Genomic DNA, 16187 nt, shown 5'->3' on the forward strand with positions numbered 1-16187 from the left:
CGATATTGAGGAAGGGGTGGTGCGCAGACAGCTAATGGCTTGCAAGCAGGGAAGCAGATCTGTCCGTGAGTACTGGACTGAATTTACCATGCTGATTCACAGATTGGGGTGGGATTTATCGGCGGCACCCATTCAGATGCTATTTGAAGAAGGTCTTTCTTCGGCTGTGAAAGACGAGCTGTCCCGGAGCCCCAGGGCGGTGTCTATGGATCAGCTGACCAAATCTGCACTGACCATTGGAGCGCGCCAGGAGGCAAGAGCCTTGGAGAGGCGGGAAGGGAGAGGGGAACGTTGGAAGGAGTTCCGCATTCCAGACATTCCTGAGCCAGCTTTCCCGCCGGCAGAGCCGATGGAAATCGGAACAGCCCGCGCGCGCGCAGTTTCAAAGCCCAGTGAGGGGGCTAAGAAGGAGGGAAAAGGAGCCCGGAAATGCTATCTCTGCCAACAGCCAGGCCACTTTGCCAGAGTCTGCCCCCAGAGGAAGAAATGGCAAGGGATGGTGGGAGCTGTTGAGGGGGGAGAGCAGGGAGAAACGGAGCATGTAAAAGCCAACGCCTGGTTGCCACCGTCAGGGCACTGCAGCCAGGCCAAAGAGCAGTGAAAGTGCCCGTGCCAGAAGCTCCTCGACCTGCTCTAGTGATTGAAGTGTCGCTAGAGCTGCAAAATGGACACCCCCTAAAAATAAAGGCGCTGTTGGACTCAGGCAGCTCCTGCAATTTTATGAGCAAGGAGTTTGCTGCTGAACACCAGATACAGACTATCCCTTTAAGCAACCCCCTGCAGGTGACCACGATCGATGGCAGGGAACTGTTGGGAGGAGGAGTCAGCTTGCAGACCGTCCCAATGATAATGAGGGTGGCAAGGCACACAGAACTGATAGCGTTTAATGTGGCCACCTTGGGAGGCGCTCCCATTATTTTGGGAATGAGCTGGCTAGCCCTACATGATCCGCTGGTGGGCTGGCATCAAAGAGTGGTTTCCTTCGGTTCAGCACATTGCTTAGAACACTGCAGGGGGGAAAAGGGGTCAGCAGGGGCCCAAGCCACCCTGGCAGGGACTGAAGTAATGGAGAAGGGGAAGGTGCCACCACAGTATGCTGATCTCAGCGACGTGTTCAGCGAGAAGGAAGCTGACCAACTACCCCCGCATAGGCCCTTTGATTGCCAGATCAATTTACTCCCTGGAGCACAGCTTCCTGTAGGCAAGTTGTATGCCATGTCAGACAGGGAAATGCAGCAGTTGCGAGAGTTCATTGACAAGAACCTGAAGAGAGGCTTCATCAGAGAGTCCAAGGCAGCAGGGGGTAGCCCAGTGTTTTTTGTGGATAAAAAGAACACGGACAAGCCGAGACTTGTATGTGATTTCCGGCAGTTAAATGCAGTGACAGAGCCGGCGGCTTTTCCTATGCCCAGGATTGATGATATTTTGACCAGGGTGCGGAAAGGAAAGATTTTTACAAAGCTGGACCTAAGGGGGGCGTACAACCTGATACGTATAAGGAAAGGGGATGAATGGAAGACCACCATGTTCACCCCTTTGGGGGCATTTGAATACCTCGTTATGCCTTTTGGATTACAAACAGGCTCCGCGTGTTTTCAAGCCTTCATGAACCACGTACTGGGGCCTTTGCTCTACAAGAATTGTGTGGCCTTCTTAGATGACGTGTTGGTGTATTCAGAGAATGAGGAGCAACATGTGAGAGACGTCAGAGAAGTGTTGAGCAGGCTGCAAGCCAACAGGCTGTGGGTGAAACTGGAGAAGTGTCAGTTTCATACCAAGGAGGTGGAATTCCTGGGGTACCGCTTGTCAGACAAGGGGTTGGCCATGGACCCCGGCAAGGTTCAAGCAGTGCTGGAATGGAAAACACCCAAAACCAAGAAGGATGTGCAGAGGTTCCTAGGGTTTGGAAACTTTTATCGTAAGTTCATCCGAAACTTCGCCCACCTGACGGCGCCCATCACGGACTGTCTCAGCAGTAAAAAGAAGTTTGTTTGGACGGGGGAGGCGGAGCGAGCGTTTGAGGAACTGAAAAGGGCCTTCGCCTCTGATGAACAACTTCTGCATGTGGATTTACAAAAAAAGCTGAGGGTCGAAACAGACGCATCTGACAGAGCCATAGGGGCGGTGCTTCTTCTGCAGCCGGGGAAGGAGGAGTCAGAGTGGCGACCGTGTGCCTTCTTTTCGCGAAAGCTGAACAAATCCGAGAGGAACTACACGGTGTACGACCGGGAACTTCTTGCGATTCATGAGGCCTTCCGGAGATGGAGGCACCTGCTAATTGGTGCACAACATAAGGTGCAAGTGTGCACGGACCATAAGAATCTAGAGTATTGGAGAACTGCGCGAGTGCTCAACCAACGGCAGTTGAGATGGGCCCAGGAGTTCTCCAAATTTAACTTTGAGATTTGTTACGTGCCAGGCCCAGAGAACGTTAGGGCGGACGCTCTCTCACGCAAACCTGAATATTTGGAGGGGGAGGGTGCACCCGAAGAGATCCATGTCATTCCCGAGGACCGCTGGGTGTGTGGGGCGGCATTGGTGGGGCAAAGGGAACTGGTAGAGGGAACGGTGCAGGATGAATACGCCCAGGACAAACTCAGGGGTCTCAGGAGGGAGGGAGACAAACCCGGGGGTTTTGAGGAGAGAAACGGGGCGTTGTACTACAAGGGAGCGTTATATATACCTGAAGGGGAATTGAGGGAAAAGGTACTCAAGCAACTGCACGATAGCCCCACAGCAGGGCATTTTGGGCAACACAAAACCATGTGGCTGGTTACCAGGGAATTCTGGTGGCCCAAGGTCAGGGAAGATGTGCGGGAGTATGTGAGAGGGTGTGACCAATGCCAACGAGCCAAGGGGGAGAGGCGGGCACCGGCAGGTTTATTAGAACCACTACCCACGCCGGAAAGGCCATGGGAGGCAGTGGCAATAGATTTCATGACTGATCTGCCAAGGTCCAGAGGGAAAACAGCCATCATGGTTGTGGTAGACCTGTTAACCAAGATGGCCCACTTTATAGCCTGCTCACATGCGGTCACAGCGGAAGAAACCGCTAAATTGTTTGTGGAAAATGTGTTTAGGCTGCATGGCGCCCCCTTGAGGGTGGTTTCTGACCGAGGGAAACAATTTACTTCCAGGTTCTGGAGGAAGCTCATGAGCTTATTGCATGTAGAGGTGAATTTCTCAACTGCCCGTCATCCAGAAACCAACGGGCAGGCGGAAAGAGCTAATGGTGTCCTCCAGCAATATTTGAGGTGTTATGTGAATGACAGAGAGAATGATTGGGTGGAGAAGCTGGCGTTGGCAGAATTTGCCTACAACAATGCAGAGAACGTGTCCACGGGGATGAGCCCCTTTTTGGCTAATCACGGGTGTCATCCCCGAGCCTTCCCAGGGGGGGAAGGGGAGAACTGGAGCGTTCCAGCTGCAGAACAGTTCGTTGAAGAAATGGAAGCGATCCATCGCCAGCTCCAACTTAATTTAAACAGGGCGAAGGAGGAATATAAGAGGCAGGCAGACAAAACCAGAAGGGAAGGGGAAAGCATTAGGGTGGGGGACCAGGTGTGGCTGTCCACCCAAGGGTTACCATTCAAAGGGGGTTGTAAGAAGTTAAGACCCAAAAGGCTGGGCCCATTTGAAGTCACGCAGCAGGTCAACCCAGTGGCTTTCAGACTCCGGTTACCGAACCACATGAAGCTGCACCCAGTGTTCCACAGGTCGTTGTTGTCACCGTATAAAGGGGACAGAGGAGGGAGGGTCAATAGGGGACCAGCTATGGAGGAAAAAGAACACAGCTACCATGTAGCGGAGATTCTCGATTCCAGGTGGAAGGGAGATCAAGTAGAGTATTTGGTAATGTGGGAAGGGGAGCCGGAGTCGGAAAACACCTGGGTCATGGCAGAGGATGTAGATGACGAGGTTTTGATAGAAACTTTTCATCAGAGATTCCCTCGTAAACCTCAGCCAGTGGCGAGGTTCCGGAGGGAATACTTCGCCACCACCGACGAAGAAGAAGAGTTGGAGGGGTTCTCTGATTCCGAGGCGGAGGAGGATTCAGCGAGCCGGAACGAAAACCGATGGAGGGAAATGTTCGAGACGTCTGAAGATGAAGAGGATTCTTTTCGGGGTTTCAGCTCCTCACCGCCCAGAGGAGAGAGTAGGGGCGGGGGGGAAGGGGGCCCTGGAGGGGAGGTGGATGTCAGGGAACTGACATCAGAGGAAAGGGAGTTGGTAGGGCTCCCAGAGACTGGGAGAGAGTCAGCAGCCAAAGCAGGGACCAGCAGGGGGAGCGAGGGGTCTCTGGAGGAGGATCTCAGTAATGCTGAGAGAGACGCAGCAGCCCAGGCAGGAAACAGCAGGGGAGAGAAAGGGGTGAGAGACACGTCCAGCGAAAATAGCGGGGAGGTGTCAGAAGCAACTGTAGGGAGACCCATTCTTCGCCGGAAGCTGCCACGTCGTGAGTCCAGGAGACGCGTTTCCGTTAAGGAGCTTCTTTGCTGGAAACGTTTCCGCAGGCAGCCACTGTCAGACTCTACTAGTGACTAGAGCAGACATGTCTGAGGAGCTCTGTCACACACAGAGGTTTGTGGAGCCGCACAAACTCTGAGGGGGCACAATTTTAAGCACAAGCAGCTAATCATCCCCTGACAGCAGCCTTGAAAATAAGGGATCAGCAGCCTCACCTGTCCCAGGGACAATCTATGGGATTTCTAACAATCCGGGAAGCAGTGGGAAATGGTGCTGGAATAAGGGAATTTCCCGCAAAAAAGGGAAGGTTGACAGCTATGGATCTGGGATCTACTCTGAGCGAAAGTTAGTCGGCTACAACCCAAAGGGCTGGATTCAACTAACCTGGGTGCCAGTGCAAGGACTCCTGTTAGCTTAACAGGGCTTTCCTCTCTCTCCTGACTCCAAATCTGCTCTGGAGGGTTGGGAGATTTCCTAGAACGCAGGGATGGAAGAGAGGAGAATCATTCTATCTAGAAAGCAAAAACTATTTGCACGGATTGAACGATCGTGACAGCATGATGTTGAATTCCGCTCATCACTTTCTACTGATTCATCTTTGGAAATGGTTAACTTCTTTGGCACAATGTTTTCATTGTGTCAGATTTCTGCACACTAAATAGGGGCATTCGGTTTGCATGAGATTTGCTGTGAATGGCAGCCTCCCCATTTTAGGCCGAATTGGACAAATGTGCCTGAATTGCAATGTAGCTTTCTTTTGGTATGGCTGAACATATGAATTCAATAAAGTCGAAAAACGTGGCTGATTTTTTACTACAGATTGTGGAATTTGGGGCTTGTATTTTCCTTTTTTCTTCAGTTGTCATGAATTTATTTATTTTTAAATATCTTGCAGACATTTCATTGATTCAGAATGACGCCGTGGATGATACCATTACTGCTAACCTGCATTATTTGCACCAGCCTGACAAGAGCTGAATTTTTCACTTCTATAGGTATGAAAAAGCTCAGGCAAAATAGGAAAATGGTGAAGCATAGTTTACATCAATTAATGTGTGATCATAATCAATATTATTAATGCAATCATCTGGAATAGACTCCACTCTTTGGTTGTGTTTTACTCTTTCCATTTCCAACATGAGAATTGCCACTCCTCTCTTTAGAATGGTTTAAAGGTGGTTTAAAGGTGGGTACATGGGGCTTAGATGTATTCTGGCCATTGCTAGGTATTAGTGGGTGCATGGGCTTAGATGTATTCTGGCCCATTGCTATGGGCTAACTTGAAGAAACATGTGACATTGTCTTTAAAAACACATTGCATTATTGTAAATCACCACTGCAGATTAGAATTGCCACTCTACTTTCCTCCTTGGGAGACTTGTAAAATCATCTCATTTATCCCACGCTGAACAAACTGCTGCAGTTGTGGGGGGTGCTTATGAATGCTCCCCTGGCAATTTTGAGAATGTCCCAGAATTTCTGTTTTTAATTGCTCCATTATTATTTTTTACAATTTCCCAAGAGAGTTGGGATCTAATTGCATTAGAATATCTGTGGAAATATGCTGACGATGTTATGCCATTCCAAATAACTGATGTGAGGTTTGTGCATCAGTTCATTTTCATCCGCTAATTAGCTGTTGTAAGCATAATAATTCTAGAAACTCACCTTTGACAGGAGGAGGGATGGAGACAACCACTGCTTAAAACCTTTCTGGAGCTTTGCACCTGTTACGCCTTTGGCATTTTCAGATTTTATTACTGCATTTTTCAATAAAATAAAATACAGCGTGACTTCAGATTAAAAGATAATTTTGCAAATTTTGCATGAACTGTGGCAGCTTTATGAAGGCTATGAAGGATCAAATTGATGTTCTAAACAAAAACATCACATTAAACGTAATAGGCCATGCTGAGGATTGATTGCTAGATTAATTGGCATGTCTTGCTCTTGAGCTAGTATTAAGTTTGTAACTCAATACAGTTAGCCTGAAGCTCTGTGACTCTGTCTCACCATATCAAGTTTAAAAGGCCAACTTACTCTTGCATGTTCCTTTTCTTCAGGATACAGTGGCCTAAACCGAACAAACTGTTTAAAGTAACTCTGTGTTTGAGCAGACAAAGGTAGAATGGATAAGTGCTGCTGATAAAACAGCATACCCTCGACTATCGAGAAAGCTAATATGCATGTTTCTGTGAATGATTACAATGGATGTTCTATGCCTTGGCCAAATAGTTTTCTGTTTCCCATTCCTCATGCATGAATTAATTTCATTTTCCTCTCTATGAAATATGTGAAATATATATACATATATACTCTTAAAGCTGTTGTGAAATAAAATAACCATGGCATAAGGAATGCAACAAAAACTCCCTTCCCTAGATTCTGAAGGCCAGATTCAGCTAAGTTGTTGTGCTAGTGAAAGCTGGTGCAATGGGACTTCTCCTCTCTCCTCCCTCCTCACCCTCCACAGATCTGCTCAGGTGGGTCAGGAGAACCCTTAGAACTGCCCATGGGAGAGGAGAAGGAGGCATCATTCCCTATGGCAAGCAGAAGCATTTGTGCTGGCAGAATAATTGCCTGACTGTGATGTCGAATTCCACCCTTAGAGTGTTAGAAATGGAGCTGCAGTAACATTGGCAGAATACATGTTCTGAACTAGAACAAATGCTTTAGTGACGTTATAAATTCCAGCCTGCTGTGATAGTCTCCCTGTGTCTTTTCCTTGATCTGCAGTATTTATTTGCTCTCAACCTATCTTTCTGGATACAGATGGCTTCTTGGGTTTCTAATAATACTTTTCTTTCCTTTTTTTCATTTCAGGCCAGATGACAGACCTCATTTATGCAGAGAAAGATCTGGTACAGTCGTTAAAGGCATATATTCAAGAAGAAGAATCTAAGCTTGCTAAAATCAAGAGGTAAAGTGAGATTAGACAAAGTAATACTTTGCCATTTTAACATAGCACCTCTTCTCTTCCTTGTCACTGGAGATTGTTGCCCCTATGCTTGTCTTTGGGATCTGAGCGAGAAGGGTAAGTGAGGAAGCACAGAGGAAGTTGCAGCACTGAGGCTCAGGTGAAAGTGGCTCAAGGTTTGAGAAACACTGGCTCTAGCACGCCACCTAATCATATGCTGTGTCAGTGCAAAGGCTTAAAAACCAGGCTGTAAGAAAGCAATGACAAAAGTGTTTTGAAATAATTTTCTCTGTGGCGATTCACTTTGCAATTTGATTGTTTAACTAGCAAAGTGCAAGAGGCACGGCGATAGCTAAGCAACTAACACAGCTCAAGAAAGAAAAAGGATACAGGGACAAAGGAAGGCAACTGGGGCTTTTGTATTTCTATCGCAACCCTCCCAGAGCATATCATATGCCTGGGCTAAAAATAAAATCAAAACTGCACTTGAGGCATATACTCGTCTTTTCCAGTTGGGCTGAGAAGATGGAATCGCTAACTGTTAAATCGACTTCGGATCCAGAAGGTTACCTTGCCCACCCAGTCAATGCATATAAACTGGTGAAGCGTCTCAACACAGAATGGCTGCAGCTGGAGAATCTGGTTCTTGAGGATGCAACCAAAGGTGAGAATCTCAAAGAAACCAAGCTTTTAAAATAATCAGTGTGGAAAGCAACATGCCTTTTCTTACTTAATGCCACAGTGTCTGTTCAAGAAGCCTCCTCTTCTCATCTGTGCTTGTTTTCAAAGAAGTGTCAACTGGCACCCATGTTTGTGTCAATGAGTTCAGTTCCTTGCCCCATTCACAAGAACATTGGATTTGTTTTTAATTCCATTCAGCGACAGAAATATTCAAGAACCAGGAATCGCTATTAAACTCTTCCCAATCGGTCCTAAACTATAGCCATGAGTGTTCACTGATGTGTATGTAGGATCCTTCTCTTCCTCACTCGTGGTCTTCAAGCAGGGCTGGTGGACAGCCTTCTGCTGGGGATGCTCTCGCTCTTGATATCATCCATCGTCCAAGGGGATTGGAATAGGTGGCTCACAGGCCACACCATTCCAGCTTGACTGCTTCTGCCATATTCAGTAAGAGGGAGTGGTGCTGAGTGGCCCAAAATCTTTCTCTCCTTTTTATTCATTTATTTGAAATATTTGTATACCACCCTTCCTTATAAATGCATATGCATACAGTTGCAAATAGATTCATTAAAACAACAAAAATAATAATGCAGCAAATCACAGTAGAAGACATCAATAAAAGCAAGGTTTTGGAAATAAGCACTTGGCACCACAGCAACAATGTTTTATTCAAAACTAATGAAACAACTCCAGATGTTTCTACAGGAAAGAAGTCCCAAATGTTTCCCTCAGGGTATCATTAATCAGATGTTTGGTCAAAAATATGTTGCTTTTGCTGCCTCTCCAGCAAGTGATAGCTGTGTTGAACTGTCCTTAAAAATCATTATTTGCCACCTGGCAAACCACCCACAACTGGTGAGTGCATTCCATAACAAATAGGAATCATGTGCCCACCAAGTCTTCATTCTCCAAAAGGTTCAAAAGCACATGACGTAAACGATGTCAGAAGCATTCAGGGAATAAGATCTGCACAATTCAGCAAGAGAGTTAGAGGACGGAGGGCACAATCCACAAGGTGAGTGGGTTTGTATGCTAATCTAGAAGGCCCGTTCCCACTAAATGAACTGATGTTCCTACCCTCTCGGTCATGTGTGTATGGTATTATGGATGTGATACTCACCCAGAGCAGGTTTAACCAAGATAAGGTTTTCCCATCCCCATCCCCTTTCAAATCTGGTCTTGTAGAATATACGTTGTCATTGGAATGTAATGCTTGAATCTTGTATGGATCACTTTTCCTTTCATATAAAGGCTTCGATGCTTTTAGTCGCTGGATTTGTTGGGTCGCAATGGCGCATGGCAATTAAATTCTCCTCTCCAGCTGTGAATTGCAGAAGTTCTTGAGTTTGCTGCGAACCGAAAGCTTGTGGAAGCTGTTTTCTAAAACGCAATGTTAAGGGAAGCTATCTGTAATACTATTTCATTGTTCTTCTAGAGCTGTCCCATATACTAAAGCTTACCTATTTTGCAAGACAGCTTTTGGGACAAGAAAGACTTTGCTAAGGCTTGACTATAAAGGAGGAAATGCTGTTTCTCAGAAATCAACCACATATGTTTTGTGCGTGTGTGCGTGCACTCAGGCTAAAGGGGAAAGACTTTGAAACGTGCTCTTTTCAGCCAGGAGGTGTAGCACATGTTGCAGCAGTTTTCCAAATAAAATCGAACTTCTGCAGCCTTCTGAGAGCGGCAGAAGATGGCTATCTTTATTGATGAAGGATTTGTGCAAAACTGATAATGGATGATGGTTGCTTCACAGTTGGTGCTTCGTGTTTCCTTTGTTTCTAAGATATTGGCCATATGTGACTGAGTACTGGGAGTGCAGCCAGGCCTATCTCACATCCTGCTACAGACTGGCTTGTGCTTGAAGCTCTTTGCCTTCTATAGCTGACAGTGAAATCTGGCTCTGTACATTGTTTGCTGGATCACGGCTATTGGAACAGGGTGGGTGGTTTGGAAGTGTCTTCTTTTACAGCTAAGGAAAAAGCCAGTCATAAGCTTCTTTTCCTCCTGTTATTTCTGGTACCGGAGCCGTTGAAAAGGCTGTGCAGTTTGAGCTTACCCCACTATATCTTCTCTCAAACTCTTTTTTGTTGTCAAATCTTCTCATAATTCAATTAGTCTACAGCAGACTTCTGCAACCTGGTACTCGCCAGATGTTTTGGTGAACTACAACTCACATCATTCTTGGCTATTGGTCATGATGACTAGAAAGGCTGCTCTGGAACCATTCCTTTCGGGGAGCACTCATTGTTGGGAAACCTTGTTGGTTTCTTTGTTTGGGTCACAATTTTTATCAGCCGTTTCCATTCCTGGAATTTTCTTGAAATGATGTCTACTAGCTTCTGGAGAACCACCGCTTCTGATAGTCCCATAAGAGAGGGTGTGCTGTATGTATAAAGCCATGTTAATGAATGCATCACCCTTGCATTAGGTTGGTGGCCCTTAGCTGAATGTTGAACTTTTGTACTTGTTTTTATTTGAGGTGTTATTAGATCTCTAAACAGGAGATATAATTCGAATACATATTTAAGATGGGTTCAGATGACCTGCATTTTTCCTTCCATGTGGGATCGGTTTGGCAGAGATGCATCATGGGAGCTATGTGTGATGGATGGCAACCATGCTCTCAGCAAGTCACTGCTCCATTTCAGGTGCAAAAATGAAACCATAGTCTGGCCATCAGAGTTGAGCCTTGGAATCATGTGTTCTCTTCTCCCCACCTTTGTTTCTTCATTCTCTGCATCATTTCTAGATTTGGGCAAGCCATGATTTCTCATTGCGTATATCCAGATTGGTCAAACAACGGTTTGTGCAAATCACAGTTAGCCTTCAAACCAGAATTGGAAACTATAGCATGGTATGGTTTGTCTAAACCAGGTAGTGAGGTTGGGATTTAGAACATGTGAAGAAAAGCAGGAGGATCAAATGTGCAAATCTGAGGCTTATTTCCAGTAGCCAATCCATGGTTTTGTTGCTACATCCGAGCTGAACTGGGAACTGGGTACTGGGAAAGCATGATAGCCATTGAGTGCATCATGTTTTGGACCCCATTACTCTGGATGGGATGAGCCTGTATCACTCTAGATGTTGTTAGACTCCAGCTCCCCTCATTCCTGACCATTGACCATGCTGGCAGGAGTAGATGGAAGTTGGAGTCTTAAGAACAACTGAATGGATGCAGGCTCTCAATTCCTGCTGAACGTGGAACACTTCATTAGAAAGCTCCAAACATTCCTTCCCTGTTGCCTAAACCCACTTTTAATTGCTTGCTTATTCAGATTTCCCCCCTTAATATCTCTTGCGTGTTTAGTTCATGAATTTTTATCTTTATGCCAAATAGCAAAAGCTACGGTATATATATATTTATAGTTTTACAGAGCCCGATGAGAACAATGATAGTTCATGTTTAAATTTCATCTGTTTCAATCCCACAAGGGATTGTTGTAGATAGAATAAATGTTTCCAATTGCCAACCAATCTGGTATCACTTATATGCATCTGAGACCCATAGTGCTAACCATTTCCGTCTTGTTCAAATAAAGGTTTTATTGCAAATCTCACAATTCATCGTCAGTTCTTCCCAAATGAAGAAGATGAGACGGGAGCTGCCAAGGCATTAATGCGTTTGCAGGACACCTACAAGCTTGACCCAGAAACAATATCAAAAGGAGCATTTCCAGGTGATGGTCAGAAGCTACTTATTGGCTTTACACACTGATTCTTGTGTTTTGGTTTCTCAAAATATATGTTCAATAGCAGTTGAGTAAACGGCTAAGCAAAGTTTTCTTCTACAGTGAGTTTCCTCTCAAACACAATTGCTGGCGGTGGTACCGTGCCAGTTTTTCTGCATTTCTAGACCTGTGGTCAGCCATGAAAGTCTTGTAATCTTCACCAGATTTTGGAAAAGCCTACTAAGCCATATCTAGAGCATCAACATGAAACCACAGAAACAAGCCTGGAGATTTATAATACTCTCGTCATAGTTTGTTGCAATTTGCTTATGTTTCCAACAAGAATACAGAATCTAAATTGTTAGCTGAATTATTTTTGCAAATGCAGGCACTGCTTAAGTAGAGCTGTTCTCCTTAAGACTGGTATGTTAGCTCAGTATTTCTGGACTAGAGGGCATTTTAAGGTCACCACGTAGGATTTTCAAGCAGAACAAGAACTTGGCAAACTGTATTAACACTCTGGTGATAATTGAGATTCTCATGCATTTGAACATTTTTTAGGCAAGAAAAGTAACTCACACACAGGCTTCGTGTTGAGTATAAACATGTTTGGCTTTAAATCGCATTAACTCATTCTGGTTTCTCACATGGATCAGTTTATTTGGAAAGTAGTGACTATGAATGTCCGCAGGCAAATGTATATAAATATAGTTTTTCACCATCAAAGAATTATGCCCACAATCTGTTAATTCCCCAAATCAGGGCACTGAAGCTTAGAGTAGGGGTATGTTGTTCCATTTGTGGACAAATTCTAGATTCACAACAGTTTTGTGAGGTTCTCCAGGCTATTTGGATAATACTTTGCACTCAGTACTTGAACATACAGCCTGTGTTTGCACATCACATTAAGCCATAGTAATGCTTACCTGTTGTTTAAGTCTGAATGAGGAGTGTACTTGTGCACACTGCTCAGAAGTCCCTGCTTCACTCCTTCTTTGCTCCTGGCCGTGTTGGGAGCAACAAACCACAGGTAGCTTTACATGTTGTGTCATCCAAATCCATGGGCGCAGAAGTGGCTGGCTTCCATAGTGTGCCATCTCCGTCCTGGTTAGAAGCAGTGGCATTGCTGCTGGGAAAGCCAGCATTACAGCTCCACCTCGCCAGGCAAGCCACTTGGGCACATCCATACTTGTTTACTTTGTCTGAGGGAAACAAGCAAAGCGTGAGTGGTGAAGAACAAGCCTTCGCTATCCCTCATGGTTTGGAGCAGGCTTCCTCAAAGTTGGCCCTCCAGATGTTTTGAGACTACAATTCCCATCATCCCTGACCACTGGTCCTGCTAGCTAGGGATCATGGGAGTTGTAGGCCAAAAACATCTGGAGGGCCGAATTTGAGGAAGCCTGGTTTGGAGAGACACAAACCACAAATGACATGCCATGCCTAGGCTCTGAGCTGCGAAAAGGCAGCTCTCCCATTGAAGTTAAAAAGGACCCAGTTGGGTGGTTGGAAGCGCTGGGCTCAGAGAAGGCATGTTTCAGGACGCTCCTTCTTTGCATTCTTCTGCTCATCCTGCATCTTTTTTAAGATCAGAAGGGCTTTCATTGTAGTTTAAAGGATCCTTTGTGAGGGAGGAATTTGGGCTCTGAATGTTCTTCATGTTCCCTCTTCTCCACTGGTGGCAACAAGCACTGCATTATTAAAACACACCACTGCTTTTCATTTTCAAGTTATTTAATGTATGTCAGCCAAGAGTTAGAAAAAGGGAAAGAATGACGTCCTCTTCAATGGAGTGCTTGGTTCCCCACTTTCAGCTGCACAGCAAAAAAGGAAATATGTTTCTTCAACCACCCCCACCCCAGTCCTTTCAACTGCAAGTAGCCTGCCTAATAGCTTAAAGGATCCTAAAAATGGGGGGAGGGGCAGTTTAACTCAGAGGTTGTGTCCTGGATGGAATGTGTCCTCCTGGCTCCAGCCATCCCCCTTTAGGCCCCAGCTGGAAGGAAAGTGAGTGAGAGGCTGAAATCAAGTGAGTGGTCCAACTTCCAAGTCAGTTTTCTCTGGGTTTGCTTTTTCAATATTCTGCAGTGTGCTAAAACAGCATGAGAGCAGTGAACATGCACAGACATTGTTTCTGGTTGGTTCTGTAGGTGTTGTGGGTAGGCAAGTGAGGTCATTTAAGAAATCCATTGTTTTCCTGGATTATCATCATTTTATTAATGTGCCGTTTTTCAGTGGTGCTCAACCATGCTCAAAACAGCTCACAACAAAGTCGGGAGTGCTTTGCATAATAAAATATAGCAACATTTCAAGAACATAAGCATGATAAAATTGAAATACAAATGTTTATAGGCCAAACTCCTCCTGTTAATAAATATATAGGAAGATTAAATGATCCACTCATGGAATTGCAAACACAATGTTTCAAATAGCGGCAAACCAGTACAACATATCAAATGCAAGGCATTGGCCCCAACTACAACCCCTAAGCTAGTCTGGGCTAGGCCAGATGGAAATGAGCCAGAGAAGTTGAGACCAGGTTTTACAGGACTCAAAGCTGAATGGTCTCTAGGTGCCTTCAGCAGCAAGGGCAGCCTTTGGAGCTGAAGTCCTGCCTTCCCAGGTGAGGTGGAAATGTACCTGACAGAGAAGCAGGGACATCGGCTCAGTGTGTCCATTTGAAAACATGGGGGTGATAAATGGAACAGGATACTTCCAGATGGCTTTAGCATTCAGGAAAGTTGTAAATGTGAGTAGAAGTCACTAGGTCTTACTTAACATTTGCGTCTCTCAATTCAGGAACAAAGTACAGATCAGTCCTGTCAGTGGACGACTGCTTTAGCATGGGCAAAACAGCGTATAATGATGCGGATTATTACCACACCGTGCTCTGGATGCAGCAGGCGTTGAAAAAGCACGATGATGGTGAAGAGGCAGCCATCACGAAGGCGGAGATCCTGGATTATCTCAGCTATGGCGTCTTCCAGCTTGGCGACATACAAAGGGCTATGGAGCTCACAAGGCGGTTGGTGTCTCTTGGTAAGAAGGACAAATCATGCATTCTTCTAGCACGCTGGAAAGCTACCTGCACCTCAAGTGGAGAAGCCAAAGTAGGATAAAGCTCTGCTTTTTGTGATATGGTAAACATTTAGGACCAGGGCGGAGGAACTGCATTCCAGCCTAAGGACTGCATTGCTTCCTGGAGATCATGTGCCAGAGGTGGGCGTGGCCTAAATTGAAAGTGGGCGGGGTGGTGCTACATTCCAGCCTCACTACAGCCAGAGGTTTCTGTACACAGGAGACATCACATTTGAAGGGCACATTCTATACAGACAAAAGCAGTCAGAGAGGGCATGGAACCAGCTTCAATCCAGTAAAGGTTTCCATAAGTGGGAGGGAGTGGGAGACAACCAACCAACTTGCTTCATTGCATAGAGTCATCCTGCTTTCTGTGTTGAAATCCTGCCAAGATTTTCACTTCTTTCCTGATGCCTCACCGCTGTGTGCCAGGGAGGGGGAACCTGTGACTGGACAACCAGCTTCCATCATCCCTGACCAAGGGTGATGCTGACTGGGACTGATGGGAGGTGGAATTCAACAACATCTGGTGAGCCAGGTGTTTCTCATCCCTGTTATATGCCTAGATGGTGGTACCTTGGTTTTCGAGCGTCTCAGAAACCGAACATTTTGGTTTTTGAACGCTGAAAACCCGGATGTAATTGCTTCCGTTTTTGAACATGCCTCGGAAGTCGAATGGCTTCCACTGTGTGCTTTTCTCCATTGACTTTGCCGACTGCCCTTTGCACCTCAGTTGTTGAACGTTCTTCTAGGATGGATTACATTTGACAACGGAGGTACCACTGTACTTGGAATGAAATCCTGTTGAATTTAGCATGCTGTACTATAGGATTGCCCAAGTTGTTTGGGTATTTTCTGCCAAGCAGTGGCGTAGCGTGGGGGGTGCCAGGGGTGCCGGCCGCACCGGGCGCAACATTTTTGGGGGCGCGTTTCGCCGGCCCCCCTCGAGGAAGTGGGAACCTCTCCAAGGCACAGCGTGCCGTCGGTAGAGGAAAAAAGCCGCGCAGCAGCAGCAGCAAAGTCGGGAGGAGGAGGAGGTGGAGCGAGCCTGCTAATTCCTTGCTGGGAATTAAGCGGCTCAAAGAGGCAAAGGAAAAGAGGTGGAGCCGCTGGCCCGGAGGGGAGGAAGCTGGAAAGAGCAGCGCGCCAAGCGCACGTGACGCAAAGGGCCTGCCCAAGTGCAGGCTGAGCTCCCCGTGGCAGGGGCGGAGGGAGCCTCCCTTCCTTTTAATGGGCAAGCATTTTCACGCGGGGAATCGACAGCAAATCCTCGGGCAGCTCTCGGGGAAGGGGGCATTTGGGAGAAGTGTGGATACCTCGGTTGGTTGGAGCGCGGCGATGAGAACGCCAAGGTTGCGTCTCTGATCCTCGTTTGG

At 46.2% G+C, this 16187-nt stretch overlaps 1 protein-coding gene across 6 annotated transcripts in view; it reads left to right on the forward strand.

The window, feature by feature from the left end:
- The window catches only part of P4HA2 (prolyl 4-hydroxylase subunit alpha 2), a 52682-nt gene that overhangs the window by 17293 nt on the left and 19202 nt on the right, over positions 1 to 16187 (forward strand). For 5 of the 6 annotated variants that reach the window (XM_082210980.1, XM_082210981.1, XM_082210978.1 and 2 more), the window contains 5 exons: positions 5363 to 5462; positions 7291 to 7387; positions 7897 to 8048; positions 11608 to 11745; positions 14533 to 14772. In XM_082210980.1, the coding sequence (XP_082067106.1) occupies positions 5381 to 5462; positions 7291 to 7387; positions 7897 to 8048; positions 11608 to 11745; positions 14533 to 14772 (709 nt within the window). In that variant the 5' untranslated portion in view covers positions 5363 to 5380. Of the gene's footprint in view, positions 1 to 5358; positions 5463 to 7290; positions 7388 to 7896; positions 8049 to 11607; positions 11746 to 14532; positions 14773 to 16187 lie in introns of all 6 variants that reach the window. The other variant, XM_082210982.1, reaches the window with a different exon arrangement.

The sequence above is a fragment of the Podarcis vaucheri genome (assembly GCF_965113315.1).
Source record: "Podarcis vaucheri genome assembly, chromosome: 2".
Taxonomy (NCBI): domain Eukaryota; kingdom Metazoa; phylum Chordata; class Lepidosauria; order Squamata; family Lacertidae; genus Podarcis; species Podarcis vaucheri.